Source organism: Octopus bimaculoides, chromosome 17 (assembly GCF_001194135.2).
Source record: "Octopus bimaculoides isolate UCB-OBI-ISO-001 chromosome 17, ASM119413v2, whole genome shotgun sequence".
NCBI lineage: Eukaryota > Metazoa > Mollusca > Cephalopoda > Octopoda > Octopodidae > Octopus > Octopus bimaculoides.
Window position 1 is genome coordinate 27,337,554 of NC_068997.1, and position 2,259 is coordinate 27,339,812.

The 2,259-nt window shown below is 39.7% G+C and overlaps 1 protein-coding gene across 1 annotated transcript in view; it reads left to right on the forward strand.

Annotated features, from left to right (window-relative positions):
- The first annotated feature begins 2,003 nt into the window (after positions 1–2,003).
- Positions 2,004–2,259, forward strand: part of LOC106869455 (contactin) — a 47,119-nt gene continuing 46,863 nt past the window's right edge. The window contains exon 1 of the mRNA XM_052974092.1: positions 2,004–2,103. Coding sequence (XP_052830052.1) covers positions 2,037–2,103 — 67 coding nt within the window. The 5' untranslated portion in view covers positions 2,004–2,036. The remainder of the gene's footprint in view (positions 2,104–2,259) is intronic.

Consider the following 2,259-nt stretch of genomic DNA (forward strand, 5'->3'; position numbering starts at 1 on the left):
ATTTCGTGAAAAAACCTTAAAAGTAAAAATTTTTGTGTTGAATAATAGGACAAATTTATTCGGAACTGATTGGATGGAATTATTTAACTCATAGGATCTCCCCATAAATCTTTTCTGTAAAAATGTAAATGGTTTTCCTGCCAGTACAAATAAATCGTCAGACGAACCAAAAAAAAAAAAAAAAGAAAAAATTGCAAAAGATTTTCCTGAGGTTCTGTCTGATAAATTAGGTCTGTGCACCAAATCGAAAGCGAAGTTTCAAATCAAAGAAAACGCCATACCTACATTTAACCCCAAACAAACTGTACCGTTTGCAGCGTTAGAACCGACAAACTTAGAGTAAGAGAAACTACAAAAAGTTGGAGTTATCCAAAAGTGGAATATAGTCAATGGGCATCACCAACTGTGTACGTTAAGAAAAAGAATAATAAAATCAGAGTGTATATATATATATATATATATATATATATATATATATATATGTATGTATGTATATGCCGACTTACATGCCTGTGTGTGACAATTAGCCATAAAGCTCTTATGCTGCCAGCCAACTCTGACGTAACGAGACGTTAAATTAAAGAACAAGGTGACAATTACATCAAGAAGGAGGGGGTGGAGTAGCAATGAAATAGGTCGAGATCTTTTTGTTATTGTTGTTGTTAGTGTTGTTGTCTTTTTCTCTATTCACTGTCTGACAGTTAGTCGTTGTTGTTATTTTATTGTATAACAAGCAGTCTTAAAGCTCTACAGATTTGTTATGATTTGTTGTTGCTACTGGCCTTTGTTGTTGTTGTTGTGATTGTTGTTGTGATTGTTGTTGTTGTTGTTGTTGTTGTTGTTGTTGTTGTTGTTGGTGGTGGTGGTGATTGAGTTGGTGTTAGTGGTGATGTTAGTGTTTATGATGCTGGTGGCGTTGGCGCGCAGTGGCGGGGGTTGTGGCCATAGTATAATGGTAGTGATGCTGCTTCTGATGTTGGCGGCGTAGGTTGTAGTAGTTTTAGTGGTACAGCTGATGTTGGTAACTGTTATTACCAGCGACAGTAGTGATGGAAAGAGGTGCTAGTGTTGGTAGTAGTGGAAGTGGTATGGTGGAATTGTTGGTGTTGGTAGTGAGAGAGGTGGAGGTATTTGCAGTGGTTGAGAAGTGGTGCTCGTACTGATGGAGATGGTGGTTGTTTTGAGGGTAGTGGCGTTGGTGTTGGAAGGGGTGGTGGAAATAGTAGTAGTGGTGTTGGTGGTGGAGAAACTACTGCTGGTGGTAGTAGTAGTGCTGTTGTTGTTGTTGTTGTTGTTGTTGCTGGTGGTGGTATCCATTTTGGCGTCTGTACTGATGTGTGGTTGTTGCTGTTGATGTGTTGTTTGATCCCCATGTTATCTCCAATCGAACTGACTTATGATCAAAGACATTCCAGTGGTGACCATCCCATTCGTTTTCGACATATCAGGGTATCAGGCTATTCGATAAGATGTATCCTTCTTCCTATTTTAAAGACGATATAGTGGTTACTACTTCTAGCAGCTTGTTGAGAGCACATGGAACTCCTGCAGTTGCCAACGGTGTTGTTGTTGTTGTTGGTGGTGGTGATGATGATGATGATGATGACGGTGACGATGATGATAATGATGGAGGGGTGTGGTGGTGGTAGTAGTGATTGTTATATAAGTGGTGATGGTGGTGGTGATGATGGTGGTGGTGGTGATGGTGGTGACAGTGTTATTTTTGTTGTTGCTGCTGCTCTTTCTGAGAGTGATAGCAGGAGGAGAGGCAGATGGTATAAACAATGGAGGTGATGGTAGCGTTGCATCTGTGGCTGTGGTTGTTGTTATTGTTGTCATAATTGCTGTTGTTGTTGTTGTTGATGGCGTTATGTCTGCTTTATTATTATTGTTGTAGTTGTTTGTGGTATTAGTGATGGGGGAATTAGTGACGGTGGCGGTCGGGGAGGTATCTGTGGTGGTGGTGATGGTGGTGCTGGTGGCGCTGCTGTCAGAGGATTAGTTTAGTCGAGTCAATAGCAGCGAACGTAGCAGAAATGTACTGGATGTTGGTCACTCTACTGACAAACAACATTGTACAAAATGGCGCCGACAAAATCTTCGGTAAGTCACAATGGACTACCGTTACTTCTTCAATTACTTAGATGTCAAACACACACACACACACTCATATACGTATATGCATAGGTATATGTGTGTCCAAATATATGTATATTTACATATATGTATGTATGTATATATATATATATATATATATAT